We start from the raw sequence: 25,730 nt of genomic DNA on the forward strand, positions 1-25,730 counted from the left end.
TACCACAATGTGCTGAAGTAGTAAAGATGGCAAAAAAGCATAACAGGATTACTATAGTGTGACTGCTACACAACATTGCATTAAAATAGAAAGCTAATCATACTCTAAAGCCAGACTAGGTTGTGAAAGAAATAGAATTACAAATGTTTTATATTCTATTTTTTCCTTTTCATATACCTATTCAGACCCAGAAAACAATAAAAGCTAAATTCATGTTTTTCAAGACAGTGAAAAACCAGAATAAGTGAGAAATCGTCGGAGCTGTGAATCCAGCATCTTAATCCTCACTAGAGTTTGTAGAGCATTTTTGAAGTGTCTTTAAATGGCCTGGTGAAAGAATGGTTCGTAAAATGGACAAAAATGTAAATAATAATATAAATAATACAATAATATCAATCCTAAACTGACAGTGAAACTGCTTTGGTTGAAAAGGATGAAACTCGACTTTGATTTGGCGCCTCCTAGTGGCAGTTTTACTCTGCAGGATAATAAATGGCTTCCTGTGCATCTACCATGTTGATTTCCACCAACCACCTTTTCCTCTTAATTCTTTCTTTATTTTGCTTAACCAAAAGTAGAAACATGATTTTTTTGTTTGGGCTTTTTTAGGAAGATCCACCATCTGCCCCTGCCATCTGCCCAAACAACTCTCCCTCTGGGCTGCAAAAACAACACAAATATTTGCCAATTTTGAACTGAAGAATAAAAAAAATGCTTTCCCTGATTTAAATGCGATTTGGGAAAGAACTTGGCTATGCCTAAAAGTTCTAAACTTTCGGATGAAACCAAAAGCATAAATATTAAATAATTTAAGTAGTTTATTAATGCTGAAGCTGGTGTTTACCTGAGCTGCCGAAGCTCAGCCAGCAGAGCTGGGTTGGTGCTGCCCCTCTCTGAGCTCGGCTGACACGCTGCGTCATGCTCTGCACGGAGATGTTTGATTTCTGCCAAGATCTCTCTAGGAAATGAAAAAAAAAACATGTTGGTCAGCACAGGGCAGGTTTACAAACACACACCTCCTGGTTTCTTTCAGTTTTTCCATATTTGTCTTAAAAAGAAAGGGAAAACGTCAACAGCATCAGAGGTCTGGACGTGTCATTTTAGGACTAACCAGGAAAATGTGTTTCCCCATTGAAGGTAATGCTCATCATGGTTATAAAGTATTTTTCAGTTATGAACAATGTTGATTTGTTTATTGTTCTCCAATTTTAATTTATATATAAAACTATTCATACCCCTGACAGGTTGAATGTAATCCTTAAATTTTACCAACATGTTTCTTCTGAGTTGAAGTAATATTAATTTTTTTAAACGGCCCAGCCAGAGTCCTGCTCAGGGAGCTAAAAACTAGGGTGACGGCAAAGAGGCCTTCCAACCCCACAGACTTGGAGCTCATAACCAAAGATAAATTGGAACCAGTGGAACCCAGCAAAAAGCTGGTCAGTATTTATAAGGGTTTTAACACTGTAATACCAAAAACATTAGTTCATTGATTATTAAGAGGGGAATAAATAATTTTCTACGTGCAATTCAGAAAAATAATATTTTTCAAGTGATACACGTTTTACATAGTCTAAAACTGAAACAAACTTCTTAGTTGAATGAAAATAAATTTACAAGTAAATATGGCAGAACCATTTTCCTTCCACTTGTGGTTGTAATGTGACAAAAGGAGTCTTTTTGTACAGATTTATATAAAGTGAAAACATCTGTACCGGTTTTTGCACTCCAGCTGAGCAATGAGCTCCCTCTTCTGTTTGTTCACATCAAAGTTGATGCTCCTTGTTGGAATCATCTGAAACAAACGTGCACCATTACTGAAGCTTGGTTCACTTTCTTCATTAAATTAAAGGAAACTAAAACTTTCTAATGATGCGCTTTATTGACTTGTCACAGCTGAAAGTATTTAACAAGTTATTTTTCGCTCACTCCTGTGCTCTCCGTCTCTGCCAGTCGGGATGTGTAGCGAGCGATCAGTTTGTGCTCCTCATCTTGCCTGCTAGGACTGTCTAGACCACTGAAACACACAAATATTTGGTTGGTAAATATGGGAAAAGAGCATATGATCAATGTGAGAAGTGCATGAAAATGTTCACTACATGATAAATCTGAATAGGCTGAAAAGGGATCTTTCTGCATGGAGTTTGCATGTTCTCACGGTGCATGCATGGGTTCTCTCTGGCTTCCTCTCACAATCCAAAAAACCTTGACTGGTGGGTTAACTATGAGTGAGTGGTTGCATGTTGTCCTGTGATGGACTGGTGACCTGCCCAGGCGTACCCCTTCTTGCCCAGTAACAGCTGGAGATATAGGCACCCCTGCAAGATAGCAGGTAGATTATGCATGGAAGTATATTGATGTATCAATATTCTCCTATATATTGACACACGATATTTTATTCCTTAAATCTTTAAATTATTTTGTCCTATTTTCATTTCTTCATGGATGTCTGTTTTATGAATTAAATGAGAGGTAAAACCTTTCACCTACTGGCTCGACAATGATCTTGATCCTGGTGAAAGTCAAAAGCCAAAACTTGTCTTTTTTTTACTAAAAGCTGGCTTCTCGTCACTTCAAGTGTTTCTGGAGTTCTTGCATTACCAGATTTTCGGCCCAGTGGAAGTAGGTGAAGTACTGCCTGAAACATTTGGCCACTTAATCATTGTCCCCATTCGGCCCAGAAAACTAATTTAAATATTTTAGGCCCATTTGTCCGTTCCAAATTTAGCCTAAATAAAGATGTTAATATTCAGGCTTCATTAGCCTATTTTGATAATATTTAACAGCATCTCTAAATCCTGGTCCTCAGGACCCACTGTCTTACATATTTTAGGTGTTTCCCTGCTGCTGAACACCTGGTTTAAATTAATAGGTCATGAACAGATTTGTGCAGCCCCTATGGCATGCAGAGGCGGTAATGCAATCATCTGAATCAGTTGTCGTGGACAGAACACATCTAAAACATGTAGTCCTGAAGATCAGGATTGAGAGCCACTGATCTAGACACACTTTTTAGTTGTGAAGGCTGATGTGGTTGAGCTGGATTCTAACTAGAGGTATCAATTGCCTGAAGTATCAATTGTCTGTGGCTGTTGTCAGAGCAAGGAGCAACAGAGGATGTGGGTGGCAAGACGAAGCACTCTGGATCAGTACAGGAGAGAGAGGGAAGCGGTACCAATCTGAAGGGTACAAGCTAGAGGACTTCTACATCTAACGCTACATAATGCTAGCTTGCAATACACAGTAAGCCCAGCGTACAACGATTTAATGGCTGAAGACATTAGTTTTTATAATGTGCTGTGACTAGTGACGTTACCCTCTACTCAATCAGTGACCGACAGTCTTCTGACTTTGTGTTTTCAGCTCGGGTCGGTTTCCTTGGAACTGCAAACAAACAGGTACTAAAAATAATAGTTGTTCCATGTAACTGTTGCTAATGGAAAAGCCCAAAAAGTAAGTAGAGCCGTCTAAATGTTTGCTTTTTCCAGATTATTATTCATAGTTTTACTTCTGAAAAATCCATCCATCGTCTATACCCACTGATCCTTGCAGGGCTGTTGGGGAGCTGGTGCCTGTCTCCACTGGTCATTGGGTGAGAGGTGGGGTACACCCTGAACCGGGTCGCCAGTCCATCACTAGGCTAACAAACAACCATGCAAGAACACCCCCACACATAAGAGCAATTTAGAGAGACCAGGTAACCTAACAGTCATGTTTCGGACTGTGGGAGGAAGCCTGAGTAGCAGAAGAGGCTTCCAAAACTGTATTTGGATTCTAAAATGTAGCTTTTTACTTTCCAACCTCCTCTGATCCACGTCTGAATACCCGCAACCCCCCGCTGCCGTGTCTGTGCTTCCCTCACCAAGGGCTGCTCTGCAGTCGATTGACATATGCTGCAATCAGAGCGTGCTCCTCGTTTATTCTGTGAGCTGCTGCCAAACTGGGTGGAAAGAAAAACAGAGGGCCAGAATCACTCTAGTTTACAGTTTAAAGTGGCTAGATCTTTTTTAAGAATCACAATTCACATTATTTCATGCTGATAGAAAGTTGTAATTGACATAATGGATATGAATCTTGTCTCTTAATGTTGCTTGTTTTTCACTTAACTGACTGTGTCATACAGTACAGTCCAAACGTTTGGACACACCTTCTCATTCAAAGAGTTTTCTTTATTTTCATGACTATGAATATTGTAGCTTCACACTGAAGGCATCAAAACTATGAATTAACACATGTGGAATTATATACTGAACAAAAAAGTCTGAAACAACTGAAAATATGTCTTATATTCTAGGTTCTTCAAAGTAGCCACCTTTTGCTTTGATTACTGCTCCACACACTCTTGGTATTCTGTTGATGAGCTTCAAGAGGTAGTCACCTGAAATGGTTTTCACTTCACAGGTGTGCCCTGTCAGGTTTAATAAGTGGGATTTCAAGCCTTATAAATGGGGTTGGGACCATCAGTTGTGTTGTGCAGGAGGTGGATACAGTACACAGCTGATAGTCACAAAAACCATCAAGCGCTACAAAGAAACTGGCTCACATGAGGATCACCCCAAGAAAGGAAGACCAAGAGTCACCTCTGCTGCGGACGTTAAGTTCATCCGAGTCACCAGCCTCAGAAATTGCTGGTTAACAGCAGCTCAGATTAGAGAACAGGTCAATGCCACACAGAGTTCTAGCAGCAGAGACATCTCTAGAACAACTGTTAAGATGAGACTGTGTGAATCAGGCCTTCATGGTAAAATAGCTGCTAGGAAACCACTGCTGAGGACAGGCAACAAGCAGAAGAGACTTGTTTGGGCTAAAGAACACAAGGAATGGACATTAGACCAGTGGAAATCTGTGCTTTGGTCTGATGAGTCCAAGTTTGAGATCTTTGGTTCAAACCACCGTGTCTTTGTGCGGCGCAGAAGAGGTGAATGGATGGACTCTACATGCCTGGTTCCCACCGTGAAGCATGGAGGAGGAGGTGTGGGGGTGCTTTGCTGGTGACACTGTTGGGGATTTATTCAAAATTGAAGGCATACTGAACCAACATGGCTACCACAGCATCTTGCAGCGGCATGCTATTCCATCCGGTTTGTCTTTAGTTGGACCATCATTTATTTATCAACAGGACAATGACCCCAAACACGCCTCCAGGCTGTGTAAGGGCTATTTGACCAAGAAGGAGAGTGATGGGGTGCAGCGCCAGATGACCTGGCCTCCACAGTCACCGGACCTGAACCCAATCGAGATGGTTTGGGTGAGCTGGACCGCAGAGTGAAGGCAAAAGGGCCAACAAGTGCTAAGCATCTCTGGGACCTCCTTCAAGACTGTTGGAAAACCATTTCAGGTGACGACCTCTTGAAGCTCATCAACAGAATACCAAGAGTGTGCAGAGCAGTAATCAAAGCAAAAGGTGACTACTTTGAAGAACCTAGAATATAAGACATATTTTCAGGTGTTTCACACTTTTTTGTTCAGTATATAATTCCACATGTGTTAATTCATAGTTTTGATGCCTTCAGTGTGAAGCTACAATATAGTCATGAAAATAAAGAAAACTCTTTAAATGAGAAGGTGTGTCCAAGCATTTGGTCTGTACTGTATATTATGAGAAATACATTTTTTTCTATAAAAGAACATTTCTGTTATTTTTGTAACCACTACATTTCATTTTCTAATACATTATTTGCAGGAAAACAATTAAGAATTTTCTTTAATATAAAAAAAAAATACACAGATGTGAATAATTGTTGGCACCCCCAGTAAAGAGGTATAAAAAACCTTAAAAGAAAAATATATTTTGTTGCAGTAGCATAATTTCAAACTGAAAAACGTAGGAAAATACAACTCTTAATTTGAATATATTTATTCTGTGGCAAAAAACATTACCACATAAGGAAATAATTGTTCTTTTATCAAGATCACTGGTGGAACAGTTATTGACAAAGTGATAATAAACACATTTTTTTTAAATAAATAATTTTTCAAAATGATTTATACTTTATATTTTAAGTTCTGAATTTTAGAAATTGTTATTTAGCAATCCTCGGTTGCAGTCAAACGTTTAAATCGTTTTATAAGTGGCCTTTTCTGGGTCATCAACTAAAATCACCATCGGATGCCATTTCCTATTAAGTGTTTGGGAATAATGCCTGGAAAATAAAAACCTCATTTGTCCAACCATAACAAACATAAACAGGTGACTACGGCCAGATGAGACTGAGCCTGAGCCGTTAAGCACCAAAGATACCAGGTGGGATTAGTAGGAAAGGATGAGCATCTCTTTCCCATGATTATGTATGTTGGTGCCATGGACAGGTTTCCCCTCAAAGGCCCTAGGGACAGTGATAATGTTTATGTCATCATAAACTCTTTGACATACCAGGACATTTTAAATAGAAATTGGATGACCTGCAACAGAAAGCTGAAAATAGGTCCCGTCTGGGTCTTTCAGCAGGGAAAATACCCAATCATCAAAGGAAAGGTAGACCAGATAAAAACATTAACCTTCTGTTATGGCCATCACAGTTTATAATGGAGAACCTTTGGAGTGTGTGAAGAAAAGAGACAATAAGAGAGGAATGTGGACTTAGAGATGTATGCTCCAACCTTGTAAAATGTGTTAGGAGAAGACCAGGTGGTGTAGTATTGGAAAAATCATATTAATATACAAAATATTTACAGCAGGGACACCAAAAACTATGCTACCGGTGACTGTTGAAAACGATTATACATTGACGTGGGATTTTTCACGTTTTCAAAATAAAGGCTGGACTTGTCAAAAGATATGTTCAGTGTGAAAGTATGCTACTGAAGGAGAAGAGGAGACTTTTTGCACATCTTTACCAGGCTTGCCAACAGAAATGTCTACATCTATATACCTGTAAACTCTCAGCAGGTCCTAAATGCCTTTGCAGATCATTTATAAAACCATCATTTATATTTTTTGGCTACAATTACAAGGCAATTAGCTTTTAAGCCCATTAATAAATTGTTTGGTCAATAAAAAACTGTTTTTTATAATGAATGGCAACAGATCAACAGAACAACACCTTTAGATCATAAAACAGGTGGTTGCTACAATCTTACTGTTGATTAAATGAAAAACAATATGGGACTGAAGGATTATTATAGCCAAGCTTGACTGACTGTTTTAAGCGTAACAATCTCAAACAGAAAGTAAACAGTAGAGTTAATATTTTTCTACACTTTGTGTCAATCTTTACCTCTTGGAGGACTCTGGCACTGACGAAGACAGCAACATGGCCTCATTGGTGCTCCCAATCGGTCTGGAGGGGCTGAATAACAACCATTCATAAACATAAAGACCCTACTATCAATGGCTAAAACTTAGAGGACGGATAAAAACACTGCAACTTTAAAGCACAGAGACCTCTCTATCAGAAAACACACATTCTCACACTCGCATATCCACAAAGAGCATCACGTGCTTCTGAGTGCATTCATGCAACAGTGAATTGTTATATAGTCTGAGCAAACACAGACAGGCCAAAGATCGACAGAGGGAAAAGAAAAACAAAGAAAGAGGGAGAAAAAATGCACATTGAGTTGGAGAAGATCTGCGCAGAAACCGATATGAATGTCGCATTAAAAATAAGTTTGTCCAAGATCATCGTTAGCATACTCACATCTGTGGTTAGCTCTATGTGCTTCCCTGAGTTTAATGCCTGCAGGTCTGCAATGACCCAGTCTGCAGCAGTGCGGACAATCAAACAGCACTGATCCACCAAGAGGGGTGGAGCAACCAGAGCATTTTGCTTCGAGAGGTGGGTCTGTGATTTTATCAATCTTATCAGATTTTCCTATTAGCATATAAATATGTTTTATGTCGGCCAACAGAAAGCAAAATATGTTAAACATCAACATAACTGCTCCAACATTTTCTAATGGTAGCCAGTCTTAATACTGCATGTAATTTCACCGCTTTATGGACTTCAGTAAAAACCAAATGTACCAACATTAAATATATCTCTCCAAAATTCAAATCTGAAATGAAACTTTTGCTGGAAATTCAACACATTTTATCATCAGCCAATGTCCAAACTGAGATAAACGCTGCAATCAATATAATTACGTTGATGCAGATAATGTGTTCAATAAGACCTTCAGTATTTACTAAAATAGTTCAACCTAAATGCACCAATTAATTTTCCAGTAAACCAACTGTTAGAAAACAGAAATGATCCGTTCTTGGCTTCTACTTGCAAGACAAAATGAACACTTTCTCTGGTTATTGAGCATCTATCATACAAATGTGTGTCCCTGCTGTGAGGTCGTACACTATGTTGGTGAGGTTAAGGGTCCTCTCTGGCTCCTCAGGGTAAATTGGGTGGGGTGGTTCCCTTGAAGATACACAGCCCAGAGTCTTGCTCAAGGCTCGACCGAACTTCTTTGCTGGAGATTTCTGCAAACACAAACACAGTTGCTGTTGAAACATAAAAGATATTATTTATTTATTATTATTAAATTATTTGAGAGCAAGAATAACTTACAGACTTATCAATTTTATTCAAACCATAGCAGATTATGCATTTTTAAATTTAATTTAAAAACATTATTTTTTCAATATGGATGGATGGATGGATGGATGAATGAATGAATGGATGAATGGATGGATGAATGAATGGATGAATGAATGAATGAATGAATGAATGGATGGATGGATGATGGAAAAACATGAAATTATTTTATGAACAAATAAAAAGACTAAAAACATGGAGGTAAAAACCTATGAACTAAAACCTCATACAGGCTGGAAATATATGTAAAATGTACTGCAGGTTCTTAACATGAGTCTTTGGTGATGAGAAGAAACTGTCAGACAGGCAGGAAGCTGCACAAGAGAGATGTTTATCCTGCAACTGAACCATTAATGTGATATGCCAAGACTTCTAAAATGAATAATTTAACAACCATTTCTATTAATTCATTATTTCTCTGCTGAAATCATTCTACCCTTCAAGCTGCTAGAACTTTGCATTCATCTAATGGAGGTTTAAAAAGACAACACCTCTGCTGTTTATAATTATCAATATGTGGAAATAAATACACTAGTAAATACCTTTTAGGCTCTGCAAGATTTCTTGATCAATTGTTTTGAACCATCTTGTAATTCAAACTTTAAACACTGAAGCCTAAACCTTTAATCAACCTTTTTAAGAAAAGAAGATTAAATGGTTTGTGTTTTGCTGAAAGATCTTCAGTTGATGGCGGTCCAGAGAGTGCCCCCTGGTGTGATACATGAGTAACCACACAGGGACTCACCCAGGAGGAGTGCTCCTTCATCTGGTGCTGGCTTTTGTGAGAGCCGCTGGTATTTCCACGCCAGAAGCAGTTCTGGCAGAGCTGATAACCCCGGCAGTGGAGGCAGCGATAGCGGAAGCCAGTGATCTCGTTACTGTGGCAGTAGGAGCAGGAAACTGGATGATGAACTGAAAAAAAAACAAACACAGGAGATTTTTGAGAAACTCTTGAGGCTCTTGTCTCAATACAGACTAAATATGTTTATTTTTTAGCAACAAAGAATCTACAGAAGGCAGCAAAGCAAACACAATAAACATGGACTGGACTCGGGTTTCGGTTTAGTAGCCCGGGCTTTTTTTTCTGATCTCTGCTCTTCATTGTCAGCTCAGCTGGTCCCCCTGCAGCACATGTTCATGTGTTACAGATCAGCTGTTCGCCAGTGTACAGCAGAGCTGATCTGCCTGACTGGAGCAGAGGAGAGGTTTGTCCAAAGCTACCGCACCCTGTTGGCGGTCAGACCTCTCGGAGTTTCTCCGGTCCTTGGTCCCCAGAAGCGATCGCACTCTATCTAACACTGCCTCTTAAAGGAACGACTCTCAAACAGTTTCTAACATTTAGCTCCTTTAATCTAAATTAAGGCAGAGGAATGATTGCAGAGGTCAGCGCCGAGGCTCGTCTCGGACCATTGCGTCTGTGAAAGGATGAGGAAGAGCCTCGATAGAAGGTCACATGTAGTTTTATATCTGGAACTCCAATGCAATGGATGTTCCCTCCTTCAGTGATTATCAGTAGACTATGTGTCACCATTGTGGTGTCTATCTGGTAGGTTGTGTAGTAGCGGGTGTCCATCCTTAATCTAATTGTGCTGCTGCATTCTAATCAAACCAGTTACAGCCTGCTCCACCATCAAACCCAGTGCCCCAGCCACAGGTCATTTATGACAAACCTTGGGCCGTTTATCTTTGTAATGTGTGTCGATGAGCATTCTTGTCCTATTCTAACAAAAAGGAAACATTAGAACTTATGCTTTATATCATTATGATATAAGTGGGAAAAACAGCTGAGTCATATAAATAAAGGATGTTCTTAACAGGATTTGGTCAGCTCGTCTCTCAATGCAATTGATCAAATTTTCTCAACGAGAAGACAGGGTGAAGGAGAGCCCAACCTGTCTGGACGGAACGTTTTTCTCTGGATACACGATGGATTCCTGGCAGAAGTGGAGGATTGTGTGTTTGTCGATAATGTCAGTCGAGCATGTGGAATATGTGTATATAATTGGATGTTTGATATCAGGATTTATGCTTTTTGGAGTCAATGGTTACCTGGCATATTGAGAAATTCGGAGAATGTCAGCAGCTGTCCTGGCAATTGTGAGGCTGCCTGGCATGTATGATGGGATCTTCAGGGCGATCAACACTCAGACTGAGATGTTACGTGAGCTGAATCGCAGACTGGATGTGATCCTTACACAGGATCGCAGGCAGGTTGCGGTTCCTGGACTCAGGGGTGAAATGGGATAAATCTTGGAGAAAGTTGTTCGCTCGGATCTGGCGAAAGACCAGGAATTTGGCTGTTTGGATTTGCCTTTGAGAAGCACCAGCGAGACTCTCAAGGCTGACGGAAAATTAAGAGTCAGCCTAACCCAAATAATTGTTGTTTTTCTGAATCTGGCTCCCCTGCACGGCCTTGATGGCTGGCTATCTTCAACTTCTCCTGGAAGTTATGTAAACATGACGCTCTGCTCCCTCTGCCCCCTCCCTTCCCTGAGGACATCTGTGGACCTGCTCAGAACTTTGTGGCCGGTTGATGAACATTCCAACGAACCATCAAGGACAATGGCCTCTGTGACAGCGCTTCATGGACTCACTTGCACACACACACATGCTCAAGATAAACAAATGCACCCCCTCACACCACCTTCACCGTTCCCAGCATGATGTTGTTTTGTAAACTTGTAAAATTTCTTCCCTCTACTTACCTAATGTGGCCCGTTTTCTCATCTAGCAAGGGCAGCGCCTGTGAGTGGGCAGCAAAGCCTCGGTGACCTGTCTCCCCATTGTCTTGTGTCATGATGTATGTTTGGATGGGTTGTACTGGAGTTCTAATTTCCCCTCGGGGATCAATAAAGTATCTTTGAATTTGAATTGAATTTGAATTGATATGGCATAGTTTAGGGCACAATGGTCCAGAAAAATATCAGCACCCCAGTCGCCTCTTGCGTACTTGATGTTGCACTCGCCCTGCGTCTGTGCAGGACGGTGGGCCAGTGGTTCACGGGCCTTTCACGGACGCAGGGCGGTTATTCAAAACTAAACATTCACAAATTCAGAAATGCCTAAGCCAGCGGTCCACCGGGGATTTCCCCGGTTGCCCCGTGTGCCAGTTTGACCCTGGCTGTGAGTCACTTCACTAAATGAAGACCAAACACGTTTTAATCAAAAATGCACCAGAAACCGAAACCCAAGTCCAGTCCATGTGAAAACAAGTCCAGGCTAAATCATGCAAGGATATTCGGAAAATACAGGCTCGTTTTGCATCTGGTTTCATACCACCGCTTAGTCTGGCGGTTCTTTTGCTTGATGTTGAGAGCATGGGAAATCTCCAACACGGACTTTAAATGCTGTGCAAATCTGTCAAGATCATATTTTCTCCTCTGAGATGCGTGTCGTGTATTCATGTAAGCTGCTTCTATCGGTGAAGCATGTTATCTTTCAATACCAGTCAAAACTGATAGAGACATACCCCAAGCGACTTGCAGCTGTAATTGCAGCAAAGGGTGGCGCTACAAAGTATTAATGCAAGGGGGCCGAATAATATTGCACGCCCCACTTTCCAGTTTTTTATTTGTTAAAAACGTTTGACACATCCAATAAATTTCATTCCACTTCACGATTGTGTCCCACTTGTTGATGCTTCACAAAAAATTAGAATTTTATATCTTTATGTTTAAAGCCTGAAATGTGGCAAGAGGTTGACCAGTTCAAGGGGGCCGAGTACTTTCGCAAGGCACTGTATATAGAATATCGATGATGTATTACAGATAATTCCAGTTCCCACGTCCCTGAATGCAACATCTGGGAATATTTATTTTTCAGGTTCAAATTGTTTTCATTTGAACAAACTTTATGGCCCCAATTTATCTCCATATGCTTGAACCGCCAGGTATGTTTCAAATTAAATCTTTTCTGCTGCATTTCTACTAGTCACCTAATTAGTTTTTTGGCAAGCAACTGGCACAAATAAACCTTTTTGAGGTATGTGGAAAGCCATTTCAGGCTATTTTAAAGTTCTTGCAAGAATTATGAACCAATAACCACAACCTTGCTGGTCTAAGTTTTTTTTTGTCTGTTCTGTTTTTTAAAACATCAAGTAAGATTTATTTTTACCTTGTCACCATTAAAGTTCAACAAAAAGCTGAAAAGGTGAATTATTATTCTATCAAAAAACAAGCTACCACTGTTACAGAAGAATCACTTGCCATGTTCTTTATCTTTGTTATTTACATTTTTTCCCAAAGAAAGTACTTCTGGCCTTGTATTTAATTGTGTCTCATTTTTTGTAGCCACTGATACAATTAACTTTATTGTCTCTCTTTGTGTTTTCCTCATGGAAATTCCTCGAGGACTCCTGTGTCAGTGTTTCTGGGTGAAGCCATTGAAGCAGCTATTGTTGCCATTTTTGTGATCTGAATCTGACGACATGGTTAAATGGTGAATGAACTGAATTTATATAGACCACTCAAAGCTCTTTACCGTAGAGCCAAATTCACGTACCGGGGTTGGACAATGAAACTGAAACAGCTGTCATTTTAGTGTGGGAGGTTTCATGGCTAAATTGGACCAGCCTGGTAGCCAGTCTTCATTGATTGCACATTGCACCAGTAAGAACAGTGTGAAGGTTCAATTAGCAGGGTAAGAGCACAGTTTTGCTCAAAATATTGGAATGCACACAACATTATGGGTGACATACCAGAGTTCAAAAGAGGACAAATTGTTGGTGCACGTCTTGCTGGCGCATCTGTAACCAAGACAGCAAGTCTTTGTGATGTATCAAGATCCACGGTATCCAGGGTAATGTCAGCATACCACCAAGAAGGACGAACCACATCCAACAGGATTAACTGTGGACGCAAGAGGAAGCTGCCTGAAAGGGATGTTCGGGTCCTAACCCGGATTGTATCCAAAAAACATAAAACCACGGCTGCCCAAATCACGGCAGAATTAAATGTGCACCTACACTGGTCACTCATGCCAATGCCAAACGTCGGTTTCAATGGTGCAAGGAGCGCAAATCTTGGGCTGTGGACAATGTGAAACATGTATTGTTCTCTGATGAGTCCACCTTTACTGTTTTCCCCACATCCGGGAGAGTTACGGTGTGGAGAAGCCCCAAAGAAGCGTACCACCCAGACTGAAACATGGGGGTGGATCAGTGATGGTTTGGGCTGCCATATCATGGCATTCCCTTGGCCCAATACTTGTGCTAGATGGGCGCGTCACTGCCAAGGACTACCGAACCATTCTTGAGGACCATGTGCATCCAATGGTTCAAACATTGTATCCTGAAGGCGGTGCCGTGTATCAGGATGACAATGCACCAATACACACAGCAAGACTGGTGAAAGATTGGTTTGATGAACATGAAAGTGAAGTTGAACATCTCCCATGGCCTGCACAGTCACCAGATCTAAATATTATTGAGCCACTTTGGGTGTTTTGGAGGAACGAGTCAGGAAACGTTTTCCTCCACCAGTATCACGTAGTGACCTGGACACTATCCTGCAAGAAGAATGGCTCAAAATCCCTCTGACCACTGTGCAGGACTTGTATATGTCATTCCCAAGACGAATTGATGCTGTAATGGCCGCAAAAGGAGGCCCTACACCATACTAATAAATTATTGTGGTCTAAAACCAGGTGTTTCAGTTTCATTGTCCAACCCCTGTAATAGTGCACACACTCATACACAGACTGGTAGGCAACTTGAGGTCGAGCGCCTTGCTCAGGGGGCACATTAACATGGGGCAGGACGAAGCCGGAATCAAACCCACAACTTTCGGATTGCAAGAATACTACGCTTCCTAGACTGCATTGGAATGAATCGAGTGGATTTTAATGCAATTGGACCTATTTGGATAAGGAATTAATTAAACCTGCTTGTCTTTTAAAAGCCTTGAGAAGAGATTTGTTGTGAATTGGTGCTTTATAAATAAACCAAATTAAAAAAAATTTTAAGTATCATTATTATTATGGTTATTGCCTCCTCTTAGGCCAACATGGTTATTTGAATGTTTTTGTATTTGCTGCATTCAAAATATTTGCATCCTGCTTAGAAAAAGTATTTTAGAAAATATCCTCAGAAAAATAGTCAAACATTGAGGGATCTCCAAATTGTAGCCGGGTTCCTTGGATTTAATGTGGCTACGTTTGGATGTGTGGGAGTGAATGTGTATAATTGTGTATATGTGTGTGTATATACCATTCTCCACGTTGGCCATGCGATGCATCAGAGGCAGCCAGATGAGACACTCAGGAGGCTCAGCTATAATGTCCAGGAACATGTTGAGCATCACCCGTTTCTACACGTAAGAATTTGAGATCATTAAAATTTGCTAAGAAATACCACAACCAATCAAAATCAACAGCTATTTATTTAGTTTTCAATCTTTTATTTTCTACAAAAAGCTGCAGATATTTGTTTGTTAGGAGCTCTGATGTTTCTCTGCGTAACAAAAATCAGATGGATAAAGCCTGTATACCTGTTGTGGGAAACAGGAGCGAGCCACAGTGTGTGTGTATCCAAAGGATGGGCCTTCATGTAGAGCAGTGGGCAGCTTGAGAGCCTCTCTTAAAAAACTGTCAAACTTGGAAGGAACTAAGACACCCTTGGAGTCAGATACCTGAGAAAACATATCTACAAACACAGAAATATTATTAATATGCAACTTTAGATGCCAGTCAATCATGAATGTTAATATCTGAATACATCTTTCCATCTCAAGAGCTTGTTTCTGAAGTATCTGACTTCTATTTACAGTTTTAAAAAGTATTTTTTAAAGTCAAATTTAAATGTTTTAGAGCAAACAAATTTGAGTCAATGCTGGAAGCACTTTTCCAGTAATTACTTCAATTATTAAGGGAAAAAAGTGATCAAAACCAATCCCTGGCTCAATGGAAAAAAATAATCGACCCTCTTGTTAAGTCATGAATTGACTGTGATTATCCACTCACTACTCCCAGGTGAATCAAGAAATAACTTAAATGGCACCTGTCTGACAGCATGAAGTAGGGTGAAAGATCTCAAAAAGCAACAAATAATGTCACAATCTGAAAACTTTCAACAGATGAGAAACAAAGTCATTGACATCTATCAGCCTGAAAGGGTTACAGAGTCATTTTGAAGGCTTTGGGGCTCCAGTAAACCACAGTGAGAGTCATTATCCACAGATGGAGATATACTTGGAAAACATATCCCAAGAGTGCATCAATGACTCATCTAGGGGTTACAAAATAAACCAGAACTACATTTAAAACACTTATTTGCCTCAGTCAGTGATCGTGGTTAAACAAAAAATGGCTTTCATGGAATGTTTGAAGGCCGAAACCTCTTATTAAATAAAAGAACACAAAGGCACATCGGACCTTTTCCAAAAAACATCTTGATGATCCCAAAACATTTTGGTATAATAATCTGTGAACCGTTATATGTGGCATAAACTAACAACATTTTAGAAAAAGAACATAATATCAACAGTCAGGTGGTGGTAGTGGGATGGTCTGGGGCCGCCTTTCTGACTCAGGACTTGGAAGACTTGTTGTAATTGTTCGAGAAACAAATTCTGCTCTCTAGCACCCTCTAGTCGCAACAACATCCAGGCCTGTGACCTTAAACTCAAAGGCGCTCGGGTTATGGAGTTGGACAAAGGTGGATGGAGGTCAAAGACAAGCCTGTCCATCTCTGACTGGTTCAATATGGAATGACTTCAAACAGGCTGTTTATATTCAAAAGCACTCCAGTATTGCTATAAAGAGTCACTCAAATAGGTTTTAGCTTTAGGGTGCAATTACCTTTTTACATAGAGCCAAGTCAGTTTGGTATTTGCTTTGTTAAATAATAAATAAAATTATATTTTTAAACTAGCTTTTTGTATATCTTTGTTTGATAACCAAATAAAATCTGTATGGCATCTGTAAGGGGTGAATACTTTTTACAGAACTGTAGCTGTCAGGTATCAGCTAATAAGGATCAATCAAAGACATTTGTTATTTGTGTATTAGGATTTTTCCCCCGAACCTCTGCCGTAAGATTACTGATTTTAATCAGAACTTAATAACAAATGCATCATTTTTGGGGTGCCTTGATGGTTCCTAAAAAATAGTCCCACCCACAATCAAAAATGTGTATTTTCTATATTTTTATGTTATGTTTGAGGTCTTTGAGCAAAATGTAAAACCATGACTGGTACCCACAGCGCATTTTATCTACCAGATTGCCTCCACACAGGATAGAGAGCATCGCCTTCACAGAGAGAACTGTCAGACGGCTTTCTGGTTCACTGGAATGACAAAATCACAGAAAAATTTGCAAAACTTTACATTTAGCTAAATAAATACTGATTCTCATATAAAATGTTTACCAATCAATGGCGGCCAGTATGAATTCAACCAGGAGGACGGTGCTGTCTTGCGGGTTGATGATGTGTGTGGTGGGAAGGCGCTTGCTCAGCTGGTTGAACAGGGAGGAAACCAGGTTCTCCAGTCTGGTAACAGAGATACCAGCGTTGAGCTCTACTGCGTTCAGCCCAGCGTCGCGCACCGCCTCGATCACGTTGTAAATGTCGATCAGATGCACTGAAAGGAGGAGGATACAACATCATTAGCTTCCTCTCCCCTTCTAAACTCATTAGATCGTGACCAAGTCTTAAAAATGTCACATGAGGTGTTGTTGCAATCATGCAAGTGAGCAATGATGATACTCACAGTTGCATGTCTTCTGTATAAATCTGAGCTTGCAGGCTGTCCGGTACGTACAGAGACGAATGGAATCAAAGTCCTCTTCCCCTGTGGAAATATGAGACGCCAAGAAACACCTGGAGTTTAATCGGGAACAGTAAAAACTAGCTCTTCAATCTTAAACAATTGTCATTTTCTAAATTGTATAAACCATGCTGGGAATGTTAACTACATATGAGAAATAGATATAGTAAAAGGTTAATATTCTTGTGGTCTAGATTCTGACCAAGCTTTACGAAGATCTGTCTCCCCTCTGCTCTTGGAGCCATCCTCCCTCTGTCTCTCTGGGTCCCTTCCGCCATCACCATCCTACATAAAAAAGCAAAACAATTGGGGACAAAATAAGAAGCAGAATAACCATTAAACCAATAATCGCTTTTTACATCGAAGAAAAATCTGAACGCTAAACTCATTCTTTCATTAATACCTCACTAGAAAAATGTGTAAGACCTTTTAAAAAAGGCCACAGTCAAAGATTGGTTTGTTTCTGCAGTCTCTCCAACATTTAAGGCACATATCAACTATTTCATCTTAAAAAAAAACTATTTTAATATTTTAATGTTATAAGAAAAGTTAGCAGTGTGAGTTCTAAAGCTTGGGCTTTGTGGCTTTCTGTACCTACAGCCTGTTCTTGTCATAAAGGAAGTTAGAGAAACCTTGGTTTGTTTATTGCAAAACATAATAGCAAACTCAGATTTCCTATACTATAGAAGTGGATACAGATTATTTGAGTCATTTTATTAAAGTACGTTTCTGACAGTCTGCAGACTTTGTATTGCAGACATTGTTTTAAATCTATCAAGAAATGTCATCAACAAGTGTCTCCTTGTCAAACATACTTTTCCAGACTTACATTTTCAGAGTTCTGTGTCCTTTTTTAAACAATTTAAATACATAAATTAAAGCTAGCAGCCAAATTTATGAATATATTAATAAATGAAAAGATGAATAAGTAAATGGACAGATGAAATAATGAATGTAAGCACAGATGAATGAATAGATGAGTGAATAAATAAATGTGTGAATGAATAAATGCATAAATTAATGAATAAATTAATAAATGGATATATGAAAGAACGAATGAATGGATAGGTGAAAGAAAGAACAGACAAACAGACAGATATACAGACGGACGGACAGACAGACAGACAGACAGACAGACAGACAGACAGACAGACAGACAGACAGACAGACAGACAGACAGACAGACAGATATACAGACAGACAGACAGACAGACAGATATACAGACAGACAGACAGACAGATATACAGACAGACAGACAGACAGATATACAGACAGACAGACAGACAGACAGACAGACACTAATTAAAAATTAAAATTCAATAATTTTCTAAACTTTACCAAACTAAGTAGAAATACTGTTAAGAGGTACTGGCTATTCCAGGTCTAACCAGGCTAACTGGGCAGACTGGTCTGCAGATTGTGTCAACATAATTTAGTTAAACTTACGCCCATAACATAAAGAGGTCAGATTAATTTACTGTACTGTAAATGTACGGTAACTACTTATTTCTTATTTTAAGACAGACTCGGGCAAACAGACTGAAAAGAAAACCAGGCTGAGTGCTCAGCAAATAAACACATTAACAAGAGCAGCTGAAGAAATGCAGTTTTCAGGCTGTTATTCTGACAATCAGAGAGAAGGACAATAACAACAAGGATTAGAGAAAAGAAAGAAAGACAGAGCACAAGAAAAAGTGTGAGAAAATGATTAATAAACATAAAGTTCAACTGAAGAAAGAAAAGGAAAGTTACCATAAATACATTAGTGAAAAGACAGTTGCACACAAATATTTGCATTCTTTGTACAAATGTGGTGACAAGTCAACCCCCACCTCACTCACGCACATTCCAGAGAGGATTTGAAGGCTTCCCAGGAGACTTTGTGCTTCATCCAGACAAAAGAAGGAATCCTCATTTCACTTATTCTCACTTCCTTAGAATTACGCTCATTCTCACACATTATTAAACTGTTGTTTTTTTTAGGCGAGCATGACCAACTGATTTAACAGTAACAAACTAAACAAACCCGACCTACAGAATTACAGATTTCCTATACTTGATCAACTTTAGCCATCAGAAGTTAAAGCCCCAGATCTGGAGCGATAGATGCTTAGTATGTTCTGGAAGCCACAAGGTGGCAAATACTTCCTGCCATGCTGGGAGCGATCGGTTCACGAAGATCTAGATTGAAAAGCATCCTGCCATGAACAGGTCACAATTCATTTTTTTATTTATTGTTACTAGTACTAACAGAAGCAAATTCAAAACTTAAGATTTGTCTGAATTATTCAAACGTTTAGATAATAGCACTGAAAATTCCACATAAAAACAGACCAAAGACAATTCAGTGACATAATCACTTCTTCTGTGGTGGACTATGAATTGCAGTGGAGTTTTTCCCATAAAAACTAAACTATTTATTGACATGTTGCATTAAGAGTCTTAGTCCGAGTCCTCTTGCTGACTAATATTCTTCTGCATAGGACTAGGTTGGATTGAATAGGCTTTTCCCTTAATAAATGACGTTGTCGGTTGAAAATTGCATTTTGTTTTACCTTACTTTTTCTGATAATAAGTTTTGTGTGACGATCTCATATTTAAGTGTGACAAAAAAGCAAAATAAAGGAAATTTGTATGGGGACAAAAACTATCACAGTAACTCAATGCACAAATATTCTTCAAAGCTCGCCCTTTGTAGGATTAAGATTATTTGGCACGACAAAAGTTGTTGCCCTAAATATGGAGGGTTTTAAAGACAGAGGATGTGGTAGAATAAGAAAGTTTCACACAAAATAAAAAACTAATCAGCAGGTTTTCCTGCAGACCATGTGGGTAGTTTCATTATGATAAAACACTGAGTGTGTAGTTAGCCTTATTTTACACATAAACACATGCAGTAGTTTAGCCAACAGATGTAAAAGAAGCAGCTGATACAGTTTTGTTAAGATAGTAGGAATGCTGTTTGGGACATTAGGTGTCTCATTGCAATGTCTGCGGATTAGGAATAAGCTCTAATTGTTAAAAAATTTAACATAGAGGAACGTAAATACTTGGGAAACAAAACAACTATTCTGTCAGAGCATGTTTCTGGTGAGTTTTTCCCATTAAATACCAGTGGTTCTGTGCTATCATTATTCATTAAGCTTCTCCCTGTAACATCCAAACTATGTGAAGTACCCTGACAAGACAAATGTTTTTCTTCTGCGTCTTCAACCCTGAGCAGCTAATTTACATGGAGTAAGCTGTTCTGATCAGAAAGTAGATTGCTGCGCATAAGACAAAATAATACAACCCGTCTGTGAAACTCCTAAAGGCAAGGAGAATGCAGCACGATTAAAGGCCCAGTTGGAAGATGATTGGAGGGAAAGACAATTTTAGATTTTTCCCTCCAAATCTCAAATGCTCATTCAGTGTGATATTTAACGTGTGTGGCTCAGAAAGAAGGGTTGAGTTACTTTAGAATATTTTAAAATTAAGAATCTAAAATATATATATTTTAGCTGTTTTCTATACAAATTTACAAATCAATCTGGGTGGATGGACGTCAATGACAAGTTTTATGATCTCATTCGTACTGGACACATACGTGAGCCAAAAATAGGGCTGTGACTGCTCCCAACAGCTCACCAGTTACCACGCTGGTCTCCCACGGTGTGCAAGCTGTTATTTCCAGCTGAGCCTTGGTGATAACTACTCCCTGTCTGTCTGTCCTTGCCTGTCTGAGGGTGAGTAAAGCTGGCATGGGAGAACATTTGGCCCGTGAGATCTGTTTCCTATTTTAGCTGTGAAAGCTTTAAATCACTAAAAGGTACAATTACTCTCTCACAACTATGTCAGAGGGCTGGAATAGGCTCGGCTGTCGTTTTTCCAATCACCGGGTCAAAGCTGGCCACAGGAATCGAATCCTGGTTGACCAAACTTCACCTGACATGCAGAGTTACAATACATGTGGTGAGCCATTGGGTTACTGTAAAACTACAAGCTGCTTCTATCACAATTGAACAAGTAAAATACAAACTTTAAAGTCGTTAATCTTAGTATTTCTGTTTTAGACCTGTTGAAATGTTTTGCTTGACACAGACTTTGATCTCAACCATACAGCTGCAGCTCTGGCTGCTTATTTGGTGTGGTGTCTTCAACCTTCCAGGATTTCAGGTGCTGAAGAAAGGCATATCTACACCATGATACTGCCACCACCATGTTTCACTGTGTGTTGGTCTCCCACTACACATGGCGTTTTGCATGTAGGAAATAAAGCTCAACTTCAGTATCTTTTTCCCAAAGTTAATTTAGATTCTCTTACTTTTGAAATTTTAAAAAATTGGACGGATTATACGAAAACCATTAGCTATGAATTTGCTAAAGAGATTTTAGCAAAGTTGACTTTTCTTAAAGTAAATGCTACTTAAGCTACTAGTTTTAAACAACAACATTCTGCAGGAGAAATAACTAAAACACAAGGTTAGCTAAATCAAATCTTCGTACTTGTCGTCTTCCGGTTTATCCGGGACCGGGTCGCGGGCGCAGCAGACTCAGCAGAGACGCCCAGACATCCCTTTCCCCAGACACCTCCTCCAGCTCCTCCTGGGGGAGCCCAAGGCATTCCCAGGCCAGCCGAGAGACATAGTCCCTCCAGCGTGTCCTGGGCCGTCCCCTGGGCCTCCTCCCGGTGGGACGTGCCTGGAACACCTCCCGAGGAAGGCGTCCAGGAGGTATCTGGTATAGATGCCCAAGCCACCTCAACTGGCTTCTCTCGATGTGGAGGAGCAGCGGCTCTACTCCGAGCCCCTCCCGGATGGCTGAGCTCCTCACCCTATCTCTAAGGGAGTGCCCGGCCACCCTACGGGGGAAGCTCATTTCAGCCGCTTGTGTCCGGGATCTCGTTCTTTCGGTCATGACCCAAAGTTCATGGCCATAGGTGAGGGTAGGAACGTAGACCAACCGGTAAATCAAGAGCTTCACTTTTCTGCTCAGCTCTGTCTTCACCACAATGGACCGGCACAGGGTCCCCATTACTGCAGCAGCCGCACCGATCCGTCTGTCGATCTCCCGCTCCATTTTTCCCCCACTCGTGAACAAGACCGTAAGATACTTAAACTCCTCCACTTGAGGCAGGAACTCCCCTCCAACCTGAAGAGGACAAGCCACCCTTTTCCGGTCAAGAACCATGGCCTCGGACTTGGAGGAGCTAATTTTCATCCCTGCCGCTTCACACTCGGCTGCGAACCGCCCCAGCGCATGCTGTAGGTCTTGGCTAGAGGGGGCCCACAGAACCACGTCATCTGCAAAAAGAAGAGACGAAATCCACTGGTCCCCAAACCAGACCCCCTGCGGCCGCGTCTAGAAATCCTGTCCATAAAAGTTATGAACAGGACCGGTGACAAAGGGCAGCCCTGCTGGAGTCCAACATGCACCAGGAACAGGTCCGACTTAGTGCCGGCAATGCGAACCAAACTCCTGCTCTGCTTGTACAGAGACCGGAAGGCCCCTAATAAAGAGTGACCGATTCCATACTCCTGGAGCACCCCCCACAGGGCATCATGAGGGACACAGTTGAATGCTTTCTCCAGGTCTACAAAACACATGTGGACCGGTTGGGCAAACTCCCACTAACCCTCGAGTACCCTGTAGAGGGTATAGAGCTGGTCCAGTGTTCCACGGCCGGGACGAAAACCACACTGCTCCTCCTGAAGCCAAGGTTCGACTATCGGCCGGACTCTCCTTTCCAATACCCTGGCGTAGGCCTTACCAGGGAGGCTGAGGAGTGTGATCCCCCTGTAGTTGGAACACACCCTCCGGTCACCCTTCTTACGAAGGGGGACCACCACCCCGGTCTGCCAGTCCAGCGGCAAATCAAATCCAAATAGTTTAATTAATGTACTTTAAAACCAAATGAACTGAGTTTATTCTGGATTAAATAAAAATATCTTAAATAATGATTCTGAATTATTGACAAAAGGAATTAATACCATCAGCATGGGACCAAACAAATTTAAAGCAACAACTCAATTGTTAAATAATTAGTAATTAAGGTTGAAATATTTATTCTGATTAATCGATTATTGGAATATTCTTCAACTAATTTAGTAATCGAATAATTTTTAACTGGAGTATACAGACTGTAAAAGAACAACCCATTCAGAGCAGTAATTAGGCCAAAATTGTGCAAAAATATATAAATTTTGCATTTAAGACGAAAAACCTTCTTTGTCTGTAAATATGTTCTTGCTCCGGTTAGAATCTGGATATTACGTTTCTAAGCAACTTTTACCTCCGGTTCAACCTATGCATTTTGTTAACATTAATGTAGCACAGTTTTGTCTCTTGAAACTAATGGGAGCAAAGAAATGATAATAAATGACATGTTTGCAACACAGTGTTTGGCTATAATGTTGATCACATCAATGATGTGGAGAAGTCAAGTATTTACAGCTCTGCAGACTGCATGTGTTGCCTTTCGGTCCCTGTATGGCTGGTGATTCACACCATGGCTGGTGATTCACACCATGGTGTTTTATTATGGATGACATTTGCTCAGCTTAAAAACAAAGAGGTCCAAATTAAACAGATTAAACACAGGGACTGGTTTCCAGCTCAACGTTGACTAAATCATGAACCAAATTTGGAAAGAATGAGAGCAGCATGCTTTATTTTTCCTAATCAACAGTGTCTCTGCTTGCCTGTGTAGTTACTGTGTATATGAGTGTGCGTGTGGTCACACCTCTCAGGGTCAGGAGGTCACGCAGGACTGCAGGGGGGGGGTCTTCAATGAAGGACGTCTAGCAGAGAGACAGAAAGAGAAGAAAAAGGTCTTTTTAGCATGTAGACAATAATGATAATTGTCAGAGGTTATTTGGGGACACACACAAACACAGCAGACAGGAAACACACTCAGGATTGTTAGAGCACCACATCATCATCATCATCATCATCATTTGAAGCTAAAAAATCTTTAAGAGGGTCGTAACATTTTTAATTCAAGTCAATTCAATTCAAAAATACTTTATTAATCCCAAAGAGAAATTAAATGTTGTTGTAGTTCATTATAAAGGTTTCTTCAAAGAGCCGTTGTAGATGCTGATTGCTGTGGGCAGGAAGGATCTCCTGTAGCGGTCTTTCTTACAGCAGATCTGAAGAAGCCTCTGACTCAAGACACTCTGTTGTTGTAGGACAGTCTCATGAAGAGGATGCTCAGGGTTCTCCATAATGTTCTTCATTTTATGAAGAATCCGTCTTTCCACAATGATCTCCAGAGGTTCCAGAGGAGTCCCCAGAACAGAGCCGGCCTTCTTTCTCAGCTTGTTGAGCTTTTTTAAGTCCCTGGCTCTGATGCTGCTTCCCCAGCAGATGATAGCAGAAGAGATTACACTTTCCACAACAGACTTGTAGAAGATATGCAGCATCTTGCTGCAAACACCAAAGGACCTAAGCTTCCTCAAGAAGTACAGTCTGCTCTGTCCCTTCTTGTAGATGGCTTCACAGTTACATCTCCACTCTAGTCTGTTGTCCAGGTGAACACCGAGGTATTTATACTCCTCCACCACCTCCACTTCTTCTCCCATGATAGAAATAGTTTTTGACTTATTCCTGTTTCTCTTAAAATCTACAATCATCTCCTTTGTTTTAGTCACGTTCAAAATGAGATTATTGTTTCCACACCATGCCACAAAGCGGTCCACCACCTTCCTGTACTCAGCTTCTTGCCCAACTTTGATCCACCCCACGACTGAAGAATCATCCGAGTATTTCTGCAGATGACAGGAGTTTGTCTTGTACTGGAAGTCTGAGGTGTACAGAGTGAAAAGGAATGGTGAGAGTACAGTCCCCTGTGGTGCTCCTGTGCTGCTGACTACCTAGTTAGACTCATAACCCTTCAGTCTCACAAACTGTGGTCTGTTTGTCAGGTAGCCTTTGATCCAGGAGATTGTTGAGGCCTCCACCTGAGTCTTCTGGAGTTTCTGACAAAGCAAATCAGGTTGGATTGTGTTAAATGCACTGGAGAAATCAAAGAACATGATCCTCACAGTGCTACTGGCTTTGTCCAGATGACAGTGGGTTTGTTGAAGCAGGTGTATGATGGCATCTTCAACTCCAACTCCACAGCGATAAGCAAACTGAAGGGGGTCCTGATGGTTTACTGTTTGCTTACTCAGGTGGGCCAACAGGAGTCTCTCTAGGACCTTCATAATGTGGGATGTCAGGGCAACAGGTCTATAGTCATTGAGGACTGATGAGTGAGTTTTCTTTGGTACCGGAACAAGACAGGAGGTCTTCCACAACACCGGAACCTTCTTCTGGGCCAGGCTAAGGTTGAAGAGGTGCTGCAGAATCCCACAGAGCTGCTCTGCACAGGCCTTCAGGACTCTAGGGCTGACATGATCTGGACCTGCAGCCTTATTCCGATTCAGTCTTTCCAGTTGCATCTTCACTTGACT

General features: G+C 40.6%; 1 protein-coding gene across 5 annotated transcripts in view; it reads right to left on the bottom strand.

Moving 5' to 3' along the window:
• The window catches only part of dtnba (dystrobrevin, beta a), a 50,422-nt gene that overhangs the window by 12,156 nt on the left and 12,536 nt on the right, over positions 1-25,730 (bottom strand). For all 5 annotated transcript variants that reach the window (XM_047387248.1, XM_047387244.1, XM_047387247.1 and 2 more), the window contains 14 exons: positions 24,017-24,074; positions 17,497-17,579; positions 17,238-17,318; positions 16,895-17,108; positions 16,728-16,813; positions 15,017-15,171; positions 14,737-14,836; positions 9,277-9,443; positions 8,292-8,416; positions 7,218-7,289; positions 3,863-3,940; positions 1,930-2,017; positions 1,716-1,795; positions 845-958 (listed from right to left, as the gene is read on the bottom strand). In XM_047387248.1, coding sequence (XP_047243204.1) covers positions 845-958; positions 1,716-1,795; positions 1,930-2,017; positions 3,863-3,940; positions 7,218-7,289; positions 8,292-8,416; positions 9,277-9,443; positions 14,737-14,836; positions 15,017-15,171; positions 16,728-16,813; positions 16,895-17,108; positions 17,238-17,318; positions 17,497-17,578 — 1,442 coding nt within the window. In that variant the 5' untranslated portion in view covers position 17,579; positions 24,017-24,074. The remainder of the gene's footprint in view (positions 1-844; positions 959-1,715; positions 1,796-1,929; positions 2,018-3,862; positions 3,941-7,217; positions 7,290-8,291; positions 8,417-9,276; positions 9,444-14,736; positions 14,837-15,016; positions 15,172-16,727; positions 16,814-16,894; positions 17,109-17,237; positions 17,319-17,496; positions 17,580-24,016; positions 24,075-25,730) is intronic.

Source organism: Girardinichthys multiradiatus, chromosome 15 (genome assembly GCF_021462225.1).
Source record: "Girardinichthys multiradiatus isolate DD_20200921_A chromosome 15, DD_fGirMul_XY1, whole genome shotgun sequence".
Lineage (NCBI taxonomy): Eukaryota > Metazoa > Chordata > Actinopteri > Cyprinodontiformes > Goodeidae > Girardinichthys > Girardinichthys multiradiatus.